Raw genomic sequence first — 21,892 nt, forward strand, 5'->3', positions numbered from 1 at the left:
GTTACATTAAAACAATTTCTCTACTACATTACAGCCCCTACAAATCCAAATTTTGTATTTTTCATTTTCAATATTCTGTGGCTCCCCTAAAAATATTTTAAAGGACCACTCCAACCTTGTAATGAATACAGTTGTTTATCAATGTCTCTATTGCCTGCTTGGGGTACAAATCATGAAAATATTCAATTTCTGTCAAAGACAAGTTGATAAACATTTTTGTTACAGCTATAGTAGTTTCTTCAAGGCAACAGGATATCTATCTCATTTGTTTCATATTCCTGGCTCAGCACTGGGCTTTGTTTTTTTAATTTAAAATCGTATAAACAAACTTTCAAATGCCATATTAAGGCACTGTTTCTGCAATCCAGTTATTTTATAATTAGTTTAATTCACAGTGGCTGTGACTTTTACTGTCCCCATATCATGTGTTTATATTTGTTTGGTACAAACAATAACTGAATCCTTGGATGAGATGGATGCAATTGATTAATGGACAGAAGAAAGCACAAAAATTAAACTTTTGATATACTTTTTTTTTTTTTTTTTTGGTTTTTCGAGACAGGGTTTCTCTGTGTAGCTTTGCGCCTTTCCTGGAACTCGCTTGGGAGTCCAGGCTGGCCCCGAACTCACAGAGATCCGCCTGGCTCTGCCTCCCGAGTGCTGGGATTAAAGGCGTGCGCCACCACCGCCCGGCTTGATATACTTTTTACTCTAGGAATTTGGGTAGTGATGGGACACTCAGCTATGTAGAAACTATCCCTCAGTGCTTGATGAGCATCACAGTAAATTATATACTTGTATGTTTAATAGACAAACACTCTACACTTTACATCACAAAAATCTCCTTCATGCTTATTTATGTCTCCTCAACTCAGTTGACAGTCATGCAATTTTTGAATTTCTTAATAAGCCTATCCTTACCTCAACTATCAGTGTATTACAGCTCATTAGCAGATAAAACCTCCAGGCAAACATTAGTTGAGTGTAAACTATTAACTCAAGTGATTGGCATAATTGAGAGAATAAAAAGAAGTGAATGATAACTTCATAGGAGAACATAACATGTAAGATATGACTTTAAAGATTCTGAAGAACTAATCCTAAACTGATTTTCTTATAACATATTTTTTGTCCTTCTTTAGAAATGAAAAGTATAATGGTCAGCTTGAAAAATGTTCATTTTTTTTACAAAGATTTATTGTACATATTATCATTAAAATTTTTATTAAGTCTTTATGTAAAGTAAACACTTTGAATTTATATAAAATTTCTACATGAGATGTGGAATTTTTACAAAGAACAGTTGGACTGCTTATGTTTGAACATGCAGAAAAGCGAGAAGACTCAAATTTTAGCATGGCTTTATCAGATATGTGACACTAGACAATTCAATCATTGTTACAGCTTCCTTTTTTATATCTGTCAGTGCAAATAATAATATATATTTGAATAACTCACTTGTGATCTATGCATTAATGTTGATATTCATGAAAATTTACTTCAATTATAAATCATTATAGAAATTTCAATTTTTACTTTTATGGAAAGAAAATAAACATCAAAGAAATGAATTCATTTAGATACTCTCTCATGTATTTCAAATTTGTTTCATTCAATTAGTCATCTAAGGAAACTCACCAAAGAGCAAGTTAACTTTGCTGCTGAGATGTTACTGCCACAGATGCCTGGGGGAGTTCCCTCAGAAAGATTTCATCCATCTTTTTGTAGCAGAAGAGGTAATAAGGGTCCATAAGGATTTGGTCAACCTCATACAGAGGGAACAAGAAGACAGTATGTGATGCCTTCATGAGTTCCACATGTCAGTAGAAAGTTTTTTTTTATATGCTGACACTCAGGAGGACAGAAACTCCTTAAAATTAGTGTCTGGGATAGAATTGAGTGATAAGGATATTCATCAAGATGATAATATCATGAGATAATCCGAATTTAAGTCCTGACTGAGAAGATCTATATTTTTCTCAATAATATATAATAGATTCTGATACAATTACTGAGTCCAATCTTGCCTCATTTAGTCATTTTTGAATGTCCTTTATGGGATCTCCAGAAAATTAATGAGTCCCTCAAGAGTAGTTAAATCCCTAGTGGGACTCCCTTAAACTCAAGGCAACTGGAGAAATACAAAAGTTAAATAAGTTCTTCTGTGTGACCACTATAAATATTGCTGCCTTGGGATTCCAGAAAGGTAGCTCTAATTTCTATCTATCTATCTGTCTATCTATCTATCTATCTATCTATCTATCTATCTATCTATCTATCTATATTTCTTTCTTTTTTATTTTTAAGAAGTTTTTTTTCATTTTACATACCAATCCCAGTTCCCCCTCTTCCCCCTTCTCCTGCCCCCTACCTCCCCCCATCCCACCCGCGCATCCACTCTTCAGAGAGGGAAAGCCTTCCCTTGGGGAGTCAACAAAGTCTGGCATACTAAGTTGAGGCAGGACCAAGCCCCTTTCCCCTATGTCAAGACTGAGCAAGGTATGCCACCATGGGGAATGGACTCCAAAAAACCAGTTCATGCACCTGTATAAGTCTTGGTCCCACTGCCAGGGGCTCCCCAAACAGATCTAGCAACATAACTGTCACAAACATTCAGATGGCCTAGTTCAGTCCCATGCATGTTCCCCAGATGACAGGCCAGAGGCCGTGAGCTCCAACCATGTTGGGTCAGCTGACTCTGTGGTTTTCCCCATCATGATCTTGACCTCACTTGCTCCTGTGATCCCTCCTCCCTCTCTTCAACTGAAGTCTATGAGCTCAGCCCAGTGTTTGGTTGTAGATCACTGCATCTGCTTCCATCAGTTACTGGATGTACATTCTATAATGACAATTAGGGTAGTCACTAATTGGACTATAGGGTAAGGTATGTTCAGACACCCTCTCCATTATTGCTAGGAATCTTAGCTGGTGTCATCCTTGTGGATTCCTGGGGATTTCCTTAGCACCATGTTTCTCCCTAACTTCCTAATAGTTCGCTCTGCCAAGATATCTAATTTCTATCTTTAACCAAACAGGGACTTGCTGGTGTTACATCCTAGATAGAATACCTCATGAGAGCACCTGAAGGCAGATACTTCAGCCACCTTTAACTCTTGAAGTTTTGTACACTCACCCAACATTTGCCTGACATCTGGAGATCTGATGTCTTAATTGTGGCTCTGATATCTGGTTTTTGTTATCATCTGTCCCATAAGGAAGTTGTGTAACATGAATTCTAAAGAGTCTTTTAATAAAAAATCCCAGTGCCAGATATTGGGATAAATGCTGAAAGATCAGAGAGACAAAGGAACAAGTCATGTCTAGGATTCCTCAACCTGAATCAGCCTCTAGCTGAAAGGGACGCACCTGCCAAAAGTCTTTAGTTCCTATCTCCTCATGTTTTATATGCCTTTCTACACTGAGCCATCACTTCCTGGGATTAAAGGCACATGTGCTACCCCGTACTGGGATTAAAGGTGTATGCTACCGCTGCCTGGCTCTGTTTTTTCTCCTAGACTGGGTCAATCTCATGTAGTCCAGGGTAACTTTGAATTCACAGAGATCCAAATGGATCTCTACCTTCCAAATGCTAGGGTTAAAGTTGTGCACCACCACTCCTGGCCTCTATGTTTAATCTAATGGCTTGTTCTGTCTTCTGATATTCAGGTACATTTTACTAGGTACACAATGCATCACCACAAAGTTCTTAATTGGACTTTCTTATCTATGATAGAATCTGTTAAATTACATGATTCTGTTAGATTTACAATCCAATGAACTGTGAAGTTTTCTTGAAAGGCAGAGTTTTTGGAGGATTTTTCCATGGACATTCTTTCTGATATTTGGTGATTTTCCCCCCTTATTCTACTTGTTTTCATTTCTAATCAAGTTTCCTTCTGCTATTTTCTCTCATTTCCGCCCCCCTTTTCATTTGTTTCTGTTTCTGTCTCTCAATGCCTTCATAAAAGATGTTGTATGTACTATTCTATCAATCTCTACCTCGTTTCCTTGATAGCAACCTGGAGTTATGCACAATCTTCAAACCCTGTAATTCTCTAGTCTTTACCTCCCATAGCACTGGATTATAGACATGCACAACATGTCCAGTTTTTCATGGGAGTTCTAGAGTTTTGAAGACAGTGCCTCATGCTTGCACAACAAGGACTCTTACCCACTGAGTGATATCCCCTGACCAATATCTGAGTTGTTAGTCTTTGAAGCTCTTATTTTCTTTTTAGTTTGGTTTTTAGAACTGATAACTATACCCCAATTCTTAGCTCAGCTGTAATTTTCTTATTTGTTACTTTATTTTCATCTTCTTCCTACTTTTGTATTTAAATGTATGTACTTTCTTATTGATGTTATTAATTTTTATACATGTATAGTTACCCTGACTCATATCCAAAATCAATAATACATACCTTTTTGTGCCTCATAAATATTTACTGAATCACACTATGAGCCATTTTGGGTTTCAAGGGTTGGAGTGTACTAGCACTGACAGATTATGCATAATGATTATATTTTTTGAAATGAGGAAGACTGATAAATAATAAAAAGAGTGGGATTAATTAACGGTATTTCGGAAAATGAGTACAAAAATTATGTGAGGCAATATTCCAAGGAGGAAAGGAAACAGAGTGAGGTGATAGAAGCATAGGCAGATGGTACTACTTTAGGTAAGATGCACAGGATGGCCTATGAGGGACTAGTCTGTGATCTGAGTGATTTACGACCCAGGGGAAAGGTAGATGTTAAGTGTTTTAAGATAGAAGTAGAAACAAGGCAAAAGTTCATTCATGAAACTAATGCCAGCATTTCAAATATACGCCCCCCAAAAAAATGTCTCTCAAATACATGCAAGAAAAAAAAATTGTTTGCTTTTTTATCCATGATGATGGTTAATCCAAAATCGACACTGAATCTCAGAGCATGCACACCTGAAGTGTGTTTTATTGCATAGGGAGGCTATGCCAAAATTATTTTTAGTTTATTTAGTTTCTTTGATAATCCATCAGTTTCTTGAGTTCTCTAGAATTAGCCATGACATGTTCAAAATATGTAATTAGAATATTTCATGGTAAATTGCCTAAGATGGATTTGTCTGAGCATAGTAGTATGAAATATGTTTAGGTCAGTGATTATAAGGGTAGGGCTAACAGCATTGTTGCCATTTTGAACTGATTAATCAATGGCAATTACATTGGAACATTCAAAACATGTTAAGAATGCTGACACCAAATAGATTACTTTAAAATGTCAGTAAAGGCAGAAAAACTAATCTCCTGAATAGAGAGAACCCTGTGACATACTTTTGTCTGAGTAGCAGAATGAAGACAGGGACTCAATCATGGAGAGAGAGGGTGGAAATGAAAAGATGGAAGGGTTTCTTTTGTTTGACTTTTACTTCTTTTATTTTTATTATTATTAAGAGATTTTTCTATTCATTTTGCATATCAACCACAGATTCCCCTCTCCTGCCTCTTCCCACCACCCTTTGCCCCCAACCAAGCCCCCGATTCCCACCTCCTCCAAGGCAAGGTCTCCCATGGGGTGTCAGCAGAGCCTGGAACATTCAATTGAGACAGGGCCAGCCCCTCCTCCCTGCACCAAGGCTGTACAAAGTGTCCCACCGTAGGCACTAGGCTCCAAAAAGCTGACTCATGCACCATGGATGGGCCCCAATCCCACTGCCTGGAGGTCCCCTAAACAGTTCAAGCTAAATAACTGTCTCGCCTATCCAGAGGGCCTAGTCTAGTACCATGGGGGCTCCTCATCTATTGGTCCATTGTTCATGCTTTTCCACTAGTTTGGCTGGTCATCTCTGTACATTTTCCCATCATGGTCTCGATGTCCCTTGCTCATAGAATTCCTCCTCTCTCTCATCGATTCGATTCCTGGAGCTCGGCCTGGTGCCTGGCAGTGGCAATGGATCTCTGTATCTGCTTCCATGAGTCACTGAATGAGGGCCCTATGATGACAGTTAGTGTATTCAGCCATCTGATCACCAGAGCAGGCCAGTTCAGGCACCCTCTCGACTATTGCCAGTAGTCTAAGGTAGGGTCATCCTTGTGGATTCCTGGGAACTTCCCTAGCACTCTGTTTCTCCCTATTCCCGTGATGTCTTCATATATAATGGTATCTCTTTCCTTGCTCTTCCACTCTGTCCCTGTTCTAGCTCGAACTTCCCATTCCCCTATGTTCTCATCCCCCATCTCTTCTCCTCCATCACCAACTCTCACCCCCAGTCTGCTCATGTGGATCTCATCTATTTCTCCTTTGCTGGGTGATCCATGCATCCTTCCTAATCCTTCCTAGGGTCCTCCCTGCTGGTTAGCCTCCCTGGAGCTGTGAGTTGCAGTCTGGTTATCCTTTTCATTACATCTAGTATCCACTTATGAGTGAGCACATACCATGTTTGTCTTTCTGAGTCTGAGTTACCTCATCAGATTGATATTTTCTAGTTCTATCCATTTGCCTGAAAATTTCATAATGTCATTCTTTTTCTCTGCTGAGTAGTACTCCATTGTGCATATGTACCACATTTTCTTAATCCATTCTTCAGATGAGGGGCATCTAGGTTGTTTCCGGGTTCTGGCTATTGCAAATAATGCTGCTATGAACATAGTTGAGCAAGTGCCCTTGTGGTATGATTGAGCATTCCTTGGGTATATGCCCAAGAGTGGTATAGCTGGGTCTTGAGGAAGATTGATTCCCAATTTTCTGAGAATCCACAATACTGATTTCCAAAGTGGCTGAACAAGTTTGCACTCCCACCAACAGCAGAGGAGTGTTCCCCTTGCTCTACATCCTCTCCAACATAAGCTGTCTTCAGTGTTTTTGATCTTAGCCATTCTGACAAGTGTAAGATGGTATTGGGCACACTTAATGTATATAACAAAAATCTTTAGGATACACATAAACTGCAAATTCATTTTTCCACAAGTATTGTATGGCAAGAATGGCTAAAATATACATGCTTAACAAAAATCTCAATATAGTATAATTTTATTAATTATAAGAGAGGAAGACTTAAATATGAACAATGTACTGATAATTTCCAAATTGATTTCTATGGCCATAATTTCCTTTATGCACATCTGATCTAAGTATACCAAAGATTACAAATACAACACATGCAAAAAATCAAGTGCACATCCTTGTGTTTTTAATTATTGAGGATTGAAGTTAACTACACCAAGAAAAAAAATATACTTTTTAGCTTTTCTACTGCATTCAATTCTCTACAGCCTTCCTCATTTCATTAAATTAAATCTCAGCATTTACCTATTCACACTAAAAACATGTTGGTGCTATCATTGATTTCACATCCAGTTCATATAAATTTCCATTGATAACCTTTAAAAAACATCTGAACATGATTGTTTGATGGTAATGTGAAAATAGGAAGCCAAATAAGACATTGCTCTAAAATAGAAATGTTGTTCTTCTTCCGGAAGAATGGTATATTAAAAATGAAACCCTGATAATCTTAACTCTGTTTAAATCTCTGCTGTGACTTTGTATCTCACTCTGAAAAAATCAGTTTTCACTATGATCTATAAATATATGATCTATAAACCAATATCTTGATTCTGAGTAAGTTATGACCTCATACTCTACCATCCCATTCTCTTGCTGTTCCCTCTTGTTTGGGGCATTCAAACAACACAGATTTCTTATTGTTCCTCAAAGAGAAAAATAGAGCCAAAAGAGTGATGAGATGCATGCGCATAGATGCCACTTCCTGGTTCTTGTTCTGGCTATGCATTTTGCTACTTTATTTCCTTGGATAATTTTATATTTTCTATTTATATCAAATTATAGAGAAGTCTATAAATTGGTGAGTAATCTCCAACTCCTGAAGGGTATGTAAAGAAAAAATGAATCATGGTACAAAATCATCAATATGTATTAACTATCAATACCATTCTTAATCATGATCATCATCCCCACAACTATAATCATTATCACCTCAAGACAACCACTATTATCACTTCCAATGAAATGACTATTAGGTAACATGACATCTACTGTTAGATAACCACAACCACCATCATTATCAGTCTTAAACATTGGGATTTATCACCAAATCATCATCATTCTCCTCCTCCTTGTCCTCTTTCTCTTCATCCATCTCCTTTTCTTCTTCCCCTGTAGTATGTGATAAATGCACAGTGTGGGTCAGGAATAAAATAATGATTTCAGTTATTTCTTTTCCAAAAGCAATAAAACAAAAGAAAATGTGATCCCTTGAAATCAAACAAGATAGATTCCTTTAGTTTTTAACATATGAAAATAACAGATGAACATGGGAGACAGTTTTGGTCAAAACACATTATATACACCTATGCAATCAGAAATAATATTTTTTAATTTAAAGAATAATTAAAACAAAGTATATCAAATTGTGTGTGGCTTCATCAGCTAGTCTACATTTGAAATGTGTGTGGGCACCTCCCAAATATGCACAAAGAAACATACACAAACACAGGTATGTATTCACACTTCCAAACATGTGCATGCAAAGAAACACACACAAACATACTTACTATGTATTTTGACTATGAATAAATTAATTTAAAGTATATCATGATTTTTTAATGTTTGAAAATAGTATTAACCCTGAATTATGAAATTCACAAATAAATGAATAGAGCTACAAAAAAAAAATCATCCTGAGTGAAGTAACAGGGAGTTCAATAGACAAATATTATACATTTTCTCTTACATGTGAATGTTAGCTATAATCATTCTTCATTTTGTATAATCCTATGTAAAACCATGAAGCATACATGCTTCAGTTTGTATAATCGTAGAGATTAGGTATAAAGTACAAGAGTAGGTGAGAGATTTCCTTAGAAAGGGAAATAGAAAATATAGTTATAGAGAGATGGTGGGGATACTGAAGGGCTGACACCTTTAATTGGGCATCAACATGAATTCTCCATGTTCAATGTGGTATGTAAAAGGTGCCTTCAGTAGTAAGGCCTTCCCTCCTAACTAGTGTTCAGTGTATTGAAATGTACTCTGCATAATACAAGAGGAACAATGTAGCCAGAAACCCACTTATAAACCCTATGATCTAGAGTGGTGAACTGCCTGCAAGATATGCTGTGCAACAGTGGCACAAATGTTGTAAGACTAACCAAGTACTCTCTGGTTGGATTGAAGCCCACTCTGGAACCTACTTCTAACACTGCTCAGGTAGCCCAAAAACCTGAGAATGATTACTTCATGGGCCTAGGGAAAAACTAAATACTATATTGGTAAGGTAATACAGCAATAAAATGTCCTATTGGTATCCTGCTATACCCATTGACAAATGTCTGTCTTATTCAGCCATCACCATAGAAACTCCCTCTTACAGTACATGGAAACTAGTATAGAGACCCACAGCTGTACAACGTACAGGAAGTGAGAGACTTAGAAACACTCAGCTCTATCTAAATGGAAGGTCTTCAGGAAACCCCTCCTCTCAGGTCTCAGGGAAAGCAATCTTTCTGTGAAAGATGATACAGAAAGATTGTAAGAGCAAGAAGAGATGAATTGCTCCAAGAAAAATATGGTCTTTCCGATACAACAGGATTAATGTACATAAGAAACCATAGAGATTGTGGTAGTGTGTACAGAGCCTATAGAATCAAGCAGATGGGTTCCCAATGTTGAGAAAGCAAAATGGATTCCCATCCCTAACCAAGAAGCAATCTCCAATTGACATCCACTTGCAAAGGAAAATTTAGTTTTCTTTAATGGAGTCTTGGGTTGTACTTAGCACACTTAAGAGTAGGCCCCATGTCTAGCAGTAGATGGCTAATACAAAATGAACTCAAAGTAGACTTTTTGTTTCAGATTGCTTTTCCCCCCTTTACTAGTCTTTTATATTGCAGTTTTTGATTGATTCTGTGTTGTAATGGATTGTGTGTGTGTGTGTGTGTGTGTGTGTGTGTGTGTGTGTGTGTGTGTGTGTTTCTTGAGGGGTTTTTTATTTTATTATTATGTGTGTTTTGCCTGTTTGTAAAACAGAATATATTGTGTTGTCCTTCAATTTAAATACCATTTAACTTTTAAAAGTGTAAGCCATTTAGGATTCTAGCATTAGTATTATCAGAAGATTAATATTTCATCTTATGAAAGTAAGTAATACATAATGTAAATAGACAACCATATAAAGGCATAGAATATTAAAACCATACTATTACTTGAGAGTTGTGGCTCATGTCTGTATTCTTAGTCCTTAAGAAGCTAAGACAGAAAGTTGCAAGTTTGAAGCCAAACAGTTTCCACATACCAAAACCAAATGAAAACCAAATCCAAACAATATACTATTAGCTAATTTTAAATTACAGACATACTTTGTGATCTACAAGATGCACATTCTTTTCAAAGTCATGTGGAACATTCAACCGATCATCAAATTTTGTGTCATGAAACACAACTCAGTGCTACAAACTGCAAAGTATGTTAAGAATGCAGGACCTTGTAATTAGTACAAGTCCCCTATTTAAATTATATACACAGCTCCACACAGAAAGGAAAGAAGGGAAATCACTTTGAAATCCATATCATTACAACATTGACTCTAACTAGTCAGTTTGCCAGCCTCTTAGATCTTGCAGCAAAGTACATCACTTTATTATGGGGAAATAATATTGTCTGGGACTTATTCACTAAACTTAGTTATCTGAAAATATTGGGCAAACTCTCTGGATCTTTCTATTGAGAGTCTTCTATTATTATACTAGGAAGGACATTTGAAAATTTACCTAAAATATATGTTTAAAGACATGTGTTACAAGCTGTGTGCATCTATACTTCTTGAACACTGTAAACACTTGATAACATTGCTAATACTTAATAAATGTAAATCTGAAATATATTACTAATGCGAAAAACATTTAATAAACACTTTATTCAAGAAAATTGGATCAATAATTTTTCTTATTTTTACATATAATACTATAATAAAAAATTTGATGCTTTTTGTTGCTTGATAAACCTCAATGTCCCTCTCTACACAGCTTATATCACTAGAGAATGAACTTATTACAGAATCACACAGATACCAGGCCCTCTCACATCCAGTTGGTTTCCACAGTACAGGGATAATCAAGAGATGCAAAAGACATTGTCATCCCTGGATTCTCTTTGTGTTATCTTGTTTGTTAAAAGCTTCTTTACTCTAATCAAAGGTACCATTCCTGGAATGTAATCCATTCTGAATCCTGTTCTCATTCGTTTTTTGCTAACAGTGTACCTCTTCTTACTTTTTAGGTGTCTTGATGATAATGGCCTCTTGAAGTCAATAATGCTTAAGTGTTTTTACATTTCCTGGCTCCCAAGTGCTGAAAACGATCCCCTTATTTTATCATTTTATCTAAAACTAATGGAATAAACTAAGTTTTTCCGACTACCTAGCTATATAAAGCCATATTACTTATCTCTTAACATTATTTTCTACTTATGTACTTGCTTATATCATGCTTACAAAATTAATCACCCAGTCTAAAAGTAGCACACAATAAAGAATATCACCATATGTAGGGAATGTTTTTTGTACTTTATGTTTTTGTTTTGATGAACATCATTGCAACATCAGGTAAGACTGTATTTTTGTAGTGGCACAGAGATTTGCTTTAGATAGGTCTAAACTTTGTTATATCAAAGCTTTCCTAGCCTATCAGTTTTTGAGAGAGATTATTTCTGGTAAGAATTTTCCCTATGGCCCCTTTCATCTCATTGTTCCTCAGAGTGTAGATGAGGGGGTTGAGGAATGGGGTTCCCAGTATGTACACCAAGGAGATAAATTGATCTTTCTTGGGGTGGTAGTTGGAGTTAGGGCGCAGGTACATGAAGGCACAACAACCATACTGCAATAGCACCACAGTGAGGTGAGAAGAACAGGTGTTGAAGGCCCTGTGGCGGCCAGCTGCTGAATGGAGTTTGAGCACAGCAGCCACTATCAAGGCATAGGTGGTAGCAATAAAAAAGAAAGGCACAGCAATGGCTAGTGTGGCTGCCACTAGCACAGAGAGCTCGTGGATATGACTTTTGGCACATACAAGACGCATCACTGGTGGAGCATCACAAAAGAAATGCTCTATTCCCCTGTTCTGACAAAATGGAAGACAGAAGATGAAGACCACAAGCTGTAAGGACAGGAACAAACCAGTGACCACAGAAGCCACAACCAAGCGGACACAAAGAGTTACAGTCATGATGAGAGGGTATTGCAAGGGGAGACAGATGGCAACATATCTGTCATAAGCCATGACAGCCAGGAGGAAGCAGTCAGCACTACCAAGTCCAATGAGGAAAACCATCTGTGTAGCACAGCTCAACAGAGTGATGGTCTTTTCTGACTGTAGGGTGTTGACCAGCATGTGTGGTACCACCACTGCAGTGTAGCATAGTTCTATCCCCGAGAGACTGCCCAGGAAATAGTACATGGGTGTATGTAGGCGGGCTTCTGTATGGATGGAGACGACAATGAGGATATTCCCAGAGATGATCAATGCATAAGCCAGGCTGACTCCAAGGAAGCAGAGCATACGTAGCTCTAGACTTTTGGGATAGGCTAGGAACACAAACTCCATCAACACTGAGTGGTTGTCCCAGGTCATTGTGTCCACAGGTATTCTCTTTAGAGTGGAAAATAATACCTGTCAGATTGCTAATTTATCTTATAGACAATGGTTTTATTTTACTAATCAAATCTAGACTTAGATGAAAGACATAAATATTTTCTTTTATTTTTTATTGTTATGAAATTGGTTCACGTGAAAATCTACATGTCAATTTTATCTGCAAACAGTTTTGTAGTAAGAAAATATTAACCAAGAGCATCAGATCAAATGGTATAGATACAGAAAGGTATTTTCAGAAGGTGTGGAGCAGCAATTAAATTTTTCAGTAAACTCATCAGTAAGCATCAAGCATTTCATGGGTCAAGTGTGGTCGGGAAGAATTATACCAGTTTGTTCACTCATATATTTATTGTTTATAGATTTCACTTATATGTGTATGCATTTCACTGTCTTCTGAGGCATTAAGTTGGTGACATGAGAATGTTATATTCACAGATCCTCATAACATGGAAAATTAAGAATGAAAGAAAAAAGCAAGAAAGGAATTGTGAGAGAAATGGTCATGGGGCAAAATCTTGCTCAAGTTAGACTTAACAGTGGTAAAAACAAGATGCAGATAACAGTACCCACCTTTTTTGTTTCTCTAGGTTTATCCAATCAGGACAACAATGACACCAATACATACTTATTTTACCTGAGGTTTCATCCTAGCATAGTAGAAATATGAACAAAACCATTTGAGACCCTAGAAAAAAATATTTTGTGAGGTTGTACAGGACTTTAGAAGACATACCCAGTGTCTTTTTTCACATTTACCTTCATTTTCCAAAAACAAATATGAAATTGAGAATGGAAAAACGTAGTTTCCTAAAAAGTCAAAGCAGAGCAAAGAATATACGTGACCTCAAAATATCAGTGAACAGGTACAACTCAAAAGAATAATCTTTCCACTTCTTTTCTTAAACAAATCTATATTTAGGAAGGCTGAAGGAAGGTCCTGTAACCTTATTTCAAATTACCCAGTTTTAATAAAGGCCACTAGTCAACAAGGTTTATAAAAGAAATCTCTTTCCAAATACCCTTCCTCACCAGAAATATCATTTGCAGAAAGTCCTGTTGCCGCCACATGCAGGTTAGTCATCTTAGCTCTCTTTGTCATTCTTTTTTCTTATAGCTAAGGAATGGTCATTGCTTTATTCTGTCTTCTTCCTCTCCTGAACTTCAAAAATGCTTTAAATAAATTTTCATGGTATTTAGCACTCTGCACATTTCCCTACAGTATCAGGAGGAAGGGTAAAGTGTGTATAGGAAACCAATGCTGATTGTGAATAATATGACTTGTATAGTTCTACCAACTGGCTCTATAATGCTAGGGAATATGGAACTTCCCTGAATTTCAATTTTCTTTACTTCAAATATGGGGATGATAGTTATACATAATTCAAAGTGAAACAATAACATGAAATATCTATCAGAATCTATAAAATATAACCCCATAACCATCTGTAAGTTCAAGGGCAATTGCCCACATCATTTATATTTTTATCTATAACACCATGAAAAATGATAAATAAGCTTACATATAATAATTGCACACTCTATAGATATTCTTTGAAAAATATAATTTATTTTCATTTTGTGAATATTTCATAGTAAAATATATTTCAATATTCTTATTAAAATTACTTATATCCTGTAGTCGAACTCCACCATGAAAAATATTTTATTACATAAGCATTTATGTTTACAATAAACAGACATCTAAAGGTAGCCTAACAGCTGTCTAATGATGGAGGGCTTTGAAGTCCATGCCAGAGTGATGAGTTCTGAGAATTCTATTGCAATCCAGCAAACTTATGTCATCTTAATAGTAAAGTTAATTAAATATTCACATGGGAATTAGGTGAGGCCATGATTCTTAGTGCTGATAGGGACATCAGAAATCACCTAGTATAGTTTTCACCAGATACTTGAACTTTAAGAAAGATTTGGTACATCAGAACATCTTCAATATACAATGAATCCACTAAATTTCTATTTCTTGCTTCAGTATTAGAAGGCAGGATTCTCTGAAATTTCATTCTGTGATCAACTGGAACTAGCTTCTATGAGATTTCTATCTACTCTGCCTCTTCTAAACACTGGCATATTTTCCCTACAGAAACTCTTCAGACAATCAGTAACTATTCCTTTAGTCCCAACTATTCTTTCCTATTTAATTGTAGCACTTTTAACACCATGGTTTGGGTGTGTGTCACAATATAAGCTTGTTCCTCTCTGTCTTATATCTATAGAAAGCACAATGTCACTAACCAAGAATAATTATGAAGAGTTATCGCCGCACATTCTTGAGATCCTGATAGTTTAGGTTAGAACATCATACTGCTTGTGTCTAGTTAGTGCCACATAAAAAGTCAGATTATGGATTTGATATTCAGAAGGCCTCAGTTAGACCCTCAACAGCATAATCCCTTTGGAAGTCCATTTCAACAAAAAATTCTATTTCCATTTTTCAAAGACATAAATACTAATATTAACCTAACTGTGCTGTGTTAAGTGAAACATGGGATTGCAAGCACCTGGCTTGGTGTATGAAACCAATGATGGTGGATAATATATGTCTTCTCTCAATTTTTTGTATCTGCTTTAGGGCTAAAGTGTTTCTGACATCCTAGAAATTGTTCATAAGGCAATCACTTTTCTAACAATATCAATAGTTTGAAAATCAAGGGACAGAAAAAGACTTTTCTCTTACCTTCAATGTGAAGAGAGAGAGAGAGGGTTTAATAAGTCTGTCTCTTCAAGTTTACCTGTAAGAGACAAGACCTAAAATATGGTGGCCGGCTACTCTTGTGAACCAGCATGAGAAGACAGTGATCTTGGGGAGCCTGCTCCTGTGGGACTGAGTCTTCATAGACCATCCAAAACTAAACCACAGAAGGAGCAAATTGCTTTGTCACCTAGAGTCTTGCTTCACAGGTTCCATCTCCCTGAAGAAGGTAGTTCAGTGATTGCCAACATATCCCCTTGTTACCAAAGAATTCTGAGGGATTTATTGATTAATCTATTCAAATAGGCACAGGAGAATGTATGAGAATTTATGGTGAACTACCAAACAAGTATCACCAAGCACTGTAAAGGGCACCATTTTCATTAATTGTGTAAAGATTTGTTCCAAACCGGCACACCATCAAGAAGAAAATATTCAAGGAATTAAAATTGGAAAAAAATAACAAGGAGAAAGAAACAGACCAGGCTGACATGAAAGATTAGCATAAATCTTAAATAAATTAAAGTATTTTTTTAAGAAATTTGAAGATGTATCACTAGAACAAATCAAACACTGGAAAATGAATCCTATTGTGTGTGAGAAGCAGGTCGACAGTGAAAGTGGCACCTTACAAATCTTTGAGAAAAACTTACTGAATCTCTGATGGTAGAGCAACTGAACTTGTAGGGTAGAGAAATATATACTTTATTTCATGAGTTATAACACAGTTAAAACATATACAATGTCAGAATCAACACAAGAAAACCTTTGGTTTGTTTCTCAACACATGGTTGGATATGTATTTCATATTTAAGATTTATTTTTGAGATTACAATATAATTAAATCATTTTTCCATTCTCTTTCCTCCTTCAAACTCTTCCATATTTTCCTCCTTGCTCTCTTTCAAATTCATGGATTGCTTGGTTGTGTAATGCTACTTTTATGTGTGTTTTCACGACTGATCATTTGGTATTGGATAACTAATTGCTGTGCTCTTCCCTGGGGAAAACTATTTCTCCCACTCTCAAAATTCCTTAGATGTCTGTAGTTCTTTCAGCTATAAGGATTGAGGCTTCTTGGGCTTTTCTCTGTCCTCATTAGCATTCCCATGTTTCCTTGGTTTAGTGGTATAATTACCTATCACTCTGTGGTCTAATAATTAAAAATAAAAATGTTTAATTTTATAAAATAATAGACCTGTCACATAATCCTATTTAGAACACTTCCTTGTGTATTATCAAATAAATAACAAGAGCATACCACAGAAATATCTCCACACCCTTGTTTATTGCAGCATTATTCACAATATACAAGTTATGGACCAATCAGAGGTATCTCATAATGATGAAATGTTTAAAGAAGATGTGCTGTATATGTACAGTGGATTTTTATACACACCAAGAATTACATCATATTATTTTTATGAAAGTAGCATTTACTGGAGATCATCATGCTAAATTCAGAGTCAGAAAGACAAGTACTGAATGATTTCCTTCACATGTGGGAATATAGTCTGAAGGAAAGACATGGAATTAGAAAGGAGGATATTTGAAAACCAGTAGGAAGGAGGTGAAAGTGACAGAGTTTATAATATAATAAAATACATTGCAAATATAAAGAAGTACAAAATTTTGTAATTCAATATACCCTTATTTAAAACAAGAAATAAAAACAACACATGGAGTACACTGTAAACATAAGTTTTTACTAATTCTGTGAGGACACATTCTGCTGTAATGATCTGTGGTAAATTTAATTTCTGAAATCTCACCTATAGCAAACTTATGGAGGGTTTTAATGCTGGAGATTTGAAGAATATAGAAATTTATATTGACGACATATGTGCAGCATAGTTTATCAATGTTTAAATTATGTTTCATGAAAATAATCGTCATTAAATTCCAGTAAATATATATCAATATCTCTAGATTGTATGATAGGTCCTGAGTGCTGCAGACATGTAGACAGAAACAAAAGTCCACAGGCTTCTTTAAGTTTTTATCAGACATTCAAACATAGGAGTAGACTATGAATTTTGCAATAACTACTAAGCAGTGATTGTTTCCATTTGAAAATAATTTATAAATCATGTTCAACTTATTACATGAAAATGCAAATTTCTAAACACAAATTACTGGTTCTAAAATTCAGGCAGTTTTTACAATGTCTGACTGACTTACATTTATGAAATTATGCCATTATTCTGTCTAATTATTGCCCTTTCTATGTTTATTTATATGCTACATGCATTGTATTATAGTGAAACAAAATTTAAAGCAGAATAATTTATACTACTGCCTTATTAAAAAGACTAAGGACATCAGAGCATCTGGCACAGAGGAGAACGGTGCTCACTTTATCTTTAGAGAGAAAAAAGCAGTCTCCACATGCATCTCTCTGCATTTGAAAAGGCAAAATTCTAATGTTTTCAAGATCTAGTCCTTAGGCACTCTGTATCCTGGTGTCTATATTCGTACATCACCTCAGGTTTCTGTGTTGTAACTTTACTACTGGCTGAATTAGGATCATTTATTTCCAGTTGTGCCCTAAATGTCACTGTAAGTTAGTGTGGCTCACCATTAGGGAACGGTCGTGACTAAGAAATGAATTTGGGGGGTATTTTAGAGATAGGATTAACAGCATGTATTCATGGATTATATGTAGACTGACAGGGAAAGAGTCCAAATAGAATAATCTTTGTATTGGATTATTTTTAAAGCTTATTTACTTTGGCTAGATATCCAATGGATATTTTGATAGACTATGATAAGGAGGCTGAAGGAACACAACCATGAAAATTGTGACAGTATTTCACGATGTGATTATACTGTTGAATAAAGACTGTCATGCATTAAAAGGATAGTGCCTCATAATTTGTGTCTCAGAGTAAAATTTCATATTGTTTATATTTGTCAAATCATATATATGCCAAAAAAGCTTGAATTTAAGTTAAAAAATTACACACATGATGCTTTTTCAGAAATAAGGTTAGAATATTTGTGTTGAGTTTCTTTTGATATTTTGTTTTTTCTTCCATGATACTATATATATTATTATTACTTCACTAACAGTATTATTTGTTTAATGAGAGTATACTTATGATCTATTGTGTCCTAGCAATAAGGCAGAATTCTTAATGATTTAAACATATCAGCTTAATACATTTTCCAAACATCCTGGTAAAGGACAGTTTTCATTATTATTTTAAACTAAGACACAGAAAGATGGCTACTTACCCAATGTTACCTGATCTGTAGGTGGCTAAATCAGGAATAAAGTGCATACAGGTCAGTGGCAGAGACTATGTTATGTACAATCACACTATGCTATCTCTCAAGGTGCTGGTATGATTTCAAAGCACTTTTAAAAATACTCACAAGAATTATGCACCCTAAGAAAAGTAGGAAGCACAATGATCATTTCTCAAATTAATTAATTAAATTCTTGGGATATTCATGTTTGTTGAAAGGGATAATTAAGAATGAGCATCTCTCTTATTCCTTGTTGTTTCCCTCAAAGAAGTGTAGTAGGTGTAGGTTGCTCAGTGTAGTGTTTGTTTGAATCGTAAATAAATGTTGAGTTTTATATACTTTGGGGGGCATGCCTTTTAAAGAGGACTGTTTTCTTTGAAGAGTCAAAGGATGAATGCATTTCTCTAGATTTCAAATGGATTTCAGCTGTATTATGAATATTTCATATCTTACTGTGGTATATCCAGAAAGGCAGTGATGCACCACTGTTCTCAGGCAATTATACAATAAGACAGGAAGATTAAACATATTAATATCCATTATTTTCTAGTCACATAGTTCATGGTGCTTGGTTATTTTGTATCTGACTCTGAAATGACAGTTATGAAAGTCAGAGTAGTTTATTGCTGAAACAAACTTTCAACTCAAATTAGAATTTGTGAGTGAAACTTGGGAGACACCAGAGTGGTCATTTAGAATATCCAAGTGTTGTTGGGAACTAACAGATACCATATAGAAGGCTCTAGCGATTTCATTGTAAGGAAATGGTAAGATTACAGCAGTCTCACAGTTACGGGAAATCCTGCATTAGTGGTGAGATCATGCAGATAATGTCATTTGAATGACGGGAGTTCTCTGGCATCAATTCCTATGAATCACCAATATATTTACTTTCCTGTGTTTGGACAGGTGATACACAATTCTAAAATGTCATACTTGGAGAATGGCACTAAAGTGCCTAAGTGTACAATTTTGCATTTGACAGGGAACTTGGGCATGATTGTGTTGATCTGGCTGGACTCCCATCTCCACACTCCCATGTATCTTTTCCTCAGTAATCTCTTTCTGGCAGACTGTGTTTACTCCTCAGCTGTGACTCCAAAGGTGATGGTTGGGCTTCTCACAGAGGATAAAGTTTTCTCCTATGGGTGATATGTTACTCAAATGTTCCTTTTTTGTGGCTTTTGCCAATTTTGACTGTTTCCTACTTGTAGCTGAAAGTTTTTCTGTGTCACACCCGATCCACAGCCTCTCAGACCCAAGTAAACACACAGAGGCTTATACTAAGTAAAACTGCTCGGCCATTAGCTCAGGCTTACTAGTGACTAGCTCTTACAGTTAAACTCAGCCCATTTTTGTTAACTATATGTTGCCACGTGTTCTGTGGCTTTACCTGTGTGCCATTACATGCTGCTCCCTGGAAGCAGGCTGGTGTCTCTTGCCTCAGCCTTCCTCTTCCCAGAATTCTCCTTGTCTGCGTATCCCACCTGTACTTCCTACCTGGCTACTGGCCAATCTGCATTTTATTAAAGCAGTGTACAAAAGCATTATTCCACAGCACTTACTTGTCATGGCTTTTGACAGGCATGCTGCAGTTTGCAAGCCCTTACATTATACCACCACAATGACTGCTAGTGTGTGTGCTCACATGGTGATTGGCTGCTATGCCTGGGGCTTGTTTGAGTCTGCTATACACACTGGATTCATATTTTCCCTCTCCTTCTGCCATTCTAATGTGGTCCATCAGTTTTTCTGTGATATCCCTCCAATCCTGTCTCTTTCTTGCTCTGATAAATATGTGAATGAGACTGTTCTCTTTATCTTAGCCTCATTCAATGTCTTTTTTGCTCTCATAGTTATCTTGACCTCCTATGTATTCATACTGATTGCTATCCTGAGGATGCGTTCAGCAGAAGGACGGAAGAAAGCCTTCTCTATTTGTGCATCCCACCTCACCGCTGTCACCATATTCAATAGAACTGTAATCTTCATGTACCTACAGCCCAGTTCTAGTCATTCCATGGACAATGATCAAATTGCATCTGTGTTCTACACCATAGTAGTTCCCATGTTGAACCAGGTTGTCTATAGCTTAAGGAATAAAGAGGTTCATAATGCCTTAAAGAAAGTTGTTGAGAAAATGAAGACTTTACTCAGTTCCTAATTTTTTAAATTTTAAATTTTAGATCATACATTTTATTGAAGCAGAGGCAGAGATCCATAGTCAAGCACCAGGCCGAGCTCCAGGAGTCCAGTCAAAGAAAAAGAAGGTTTCTATGAGCAAGGGACATCAAGATAATGATGGGGAAACCTACAGAGACAACCAAACCAAACTAATGGGAACCCATAAATTGTGGACCAATAGGTGTGGAGCCTCCATGGGTCTGGACTAGGCCCTCTGCACAGGCAAAGCAGTTTTGTGTAGCTTGACAATTTTTAAGGGGCCCTTAACAGTAGAATCAGGAACTGTCCCTGGTGCTTGAGTGGCCTTTTGGAGACCAGTACCTATGATGGAACACCTGACACAGCCTTAATTTAGGGGAAGGGGCTTGGATTTGCCTTAACTGAATGTACCAGGATCTGCTGACTCCCCATGGGAGTTTTGCATTGGAAGAGTTGGGAATGATGGGGGGGGGGCATACGTGGGGGAAGGCTGTTGGGGGCAGGAGGAGGGAGGAGAGGGACATCTGTGGTTGGTATGTAAAATGAACAGAAAATTTCTTAATAAGAACAACAGGTAAACTAAACCACTGGGGATGCTATTTAATTTTAGAGTATTTGCCTATCCTAACATACATATGCAAGGGATGCTATTTAATTTTAGAGTATTTGCCTATCCTAACATATATATGCAAGGCCCTAGGCTCAGGCCCTGAACCACAAAATAAGACAAAAAATAAAATTAATCTAAATTAAAAAACGAAAATAGTTGAATCATGTTTTTGAAAAAATATTGATAAAAATTTAAATCTTTCATGTAAGTATTATTTTTGCTTTCTCTTATTTTGCTAAAGGATTACCTCCTTTTGTTGATGAGCATTTTTATTTATGAGCAAGGGCTGTACTGACCCTTGGTAGTGATTATTAACAACAGAAAGTTACAGAGCTGCGTTACTGGAAGTCTGACAGTGTATATGTGTCTTGCTACTTCCTTCCCTCCCTGTCAAGAAGGACTGATACTTCAGCAAACACCTTTAAACTTGCTTTTCCATGGACACTCAGCCAAGCTCAGCACAGAATATCTCTTCTAAGTTTTTTTATCATCTTTTTTAGACATGGTCTT

At 36.4% G+C, this 21,892-nt stretch overlaps 1 protein-coding gene and 1 pseudogene across 1 annotated transcript; one reads left to right on the forward strand and one right to left on the reverse strand.

Moving 5' to 3' along the window:
• Positions 1 to 11,672: 11,672 nt before the first annotated feature.
• Positions 11,673 to 12,623, reverse strand: LOC128124685 (olfactory receptor 10W1-like). Its single transcript, XM_052761248.1, has one exon. The coding sequence runs from the start codon at positions 12,621 to 12,623 to the stop codon at positions 11,673 to 11,675; it is 951 nt and encodes a 316-aa protein (XP_052617208.1).
• Positions 12,624 to 19,536: 6,913 nt separating this feature from the next.
• Positions 19,537 to 20,773, forward strand: LOC128123751 (olfactory receptor 5B2-like; annotated as a pseudogene).
• Positions 20,774 to 21,892: the final 1,119 nt, after the last annotated feature.

This window comes from Peromyscus californicus, unplaced genomic scaffold, assembly GCF_007827085.1.
Source record: "Peromyscus californicus insignis strain IS unplaced genomic scaffold, ASM782708v3 Scaffold_4__1_contigs__length_199733344, whole genome shotgun sequence".
NCBI classification, from domain to species: domain Eukaryota; kingdom Metazoa; phylum Chordata; class Mammalia; order Rodentia; family Cricetidae; genus Peromyscus; species Peromyscus californicus.